Source organism: Eimeria acervulina, genomic scaffold, assembly GCF_000499425.1.
Source record: "Eimeria acervulina Houghton genomic scaffold, Eah_scaff617, whole genome shotgun sequence".
Lineage (NCBI taxonomy): Eukaryota > Apicomplexa > Conoidasida > Eucoccidiorida > Eimeriidae > Eimeria > Eimeria acervulina.
Genome location: NW_013549688.1, coordinates 1339 through 2600, shown reverse-complemented (window position 1 = coordinate 2600; position 1262 = coordinate 1339). Strand labels below are relative to the sequence as shown.

Below are 1262 nucleotides of genomic sequence, written 5' to 3'. Positions count from 1 at the left end.
ATTTCTCTGCGCCTTTTGAATTTCAAGGAGCAGGTGAGGGTCTTTATTTTGTCTTTTGCTGCTGTTGCTGCTGCCGCCCCGGCAGCTGCTGCTGCCGCTGCTGCTGCTGCTGCTGCTGCTGCTGAGCCTGCAGAAGGCAGCGCAAGACTTGGGGAGGGTTCTGAGTCTTTATCGGTTGTGGGGTGTTAATACATTCGTTTGTTTATTCTTTACCTGCCTATACACCTCAAATCAAACCAAACGCAAGCGCAGCAGCTGCTGCAGCAGGCACGGGTGCCTTGCTGCGGTGTACGTACACTGCAGCTCTTCCTAGCAGACCATCTCTCTCCATTGCTGCATTTGATTCCGTTGTTGCAGCTGTTTAGACACCTGAGCAATGCAAGGGTCCCCGTGGGGCCCCCCTGCCGTGCTGGTGCTGCTGTGCTGTTGCTGCTGCGCTGTTGCTGCTGCTGCTGCTGCTGCTGCTGCTGCCTAGCTTATGGCGAGTAGCACGCGACAGCAGGGGGCGGGAGGAGTTGAGCAGCGACTCGCGACGAACAGTCGCAGCAGCAGCAGCAGGAGCACAGCAGCAGCAGAAGCAGCAGCAACACATTGTTTGGGTCTGCATGTGTGTGCATGTGGCTGCTGCTCTCTTCTTAGCAGCAGCAGCAGCATCACCATGATCTACAGCAGCAGCAACAGCAGCATCACATTCTTCATGTTTCGTTTGTGTTTTTTTTATGTGAGTAGGCGGAGGAGACAGAAGAGGGCGCGTGCGAGCAGCAGCAGCAGCAGCAGCAGCAGCAGGAAGAGGAGACGAAAGGCAGCAGAAGATGGCGGCCAGCGACTTTAAACTCTTTGGCCGGTGGCCCTATGATGATGTGAATGTCTCTGATCTGTCTCTTGTAGATTATCTCGCTATCAAGGGGAAGGCAGCAGTACTTACACCCCACACTGCCGGAAGGTGAATAAACAACTCCTTGCTGCTGCAGAAGCTCTTGCTGCTGCTGCTTCTGCTGCTGCTGCACCAGCTGTTGTTACTGTTGCTGCAGAAGATGTTGCTGCTGCTTCTGTTGTTGCTGTTAGTGTGTAGTTGCTGCTGCTTGCAATGCTGCCGCTTCTTGCGCCCATGTTGTATATGCAGTATATAGATGTATATATATATATATATATACATATTTTTAATTAGATATCTATATATCTATTATATATGCACTATGTATATATGCGTGTACATATACCTATATGTACACGCACATTATATATATATATATATATATATA

General features: G+C 50.3%; 1 protein-coding gene across 1 annotated transcript in view; it reads left to right on the top strand.

Annotated features, from left to right (window-relative positions):
* Window positions 1–478: 478 nt before the first annotated feature.
* The window catches only part of EAH_00044580 (40S ribosomal protein S5, putative), a gene marked incomplete at both ends in the record, with an annotated part of 1959 nt that continues 1175 nt past the window's right edge, over window positions 479–1262 (top strand). Inside the window, 2 exons of the mRNA XM_013394843.1 lie at window positions 479–599; window positions 730–943. Of these exons, the coding sequence (XP_013250297.1) occupies window positions 479–599; window positions 730–943 (335 nt within the window). The remainder of the gene's footprint in view (window positions 600–729; window positions 944–1262) is intronic.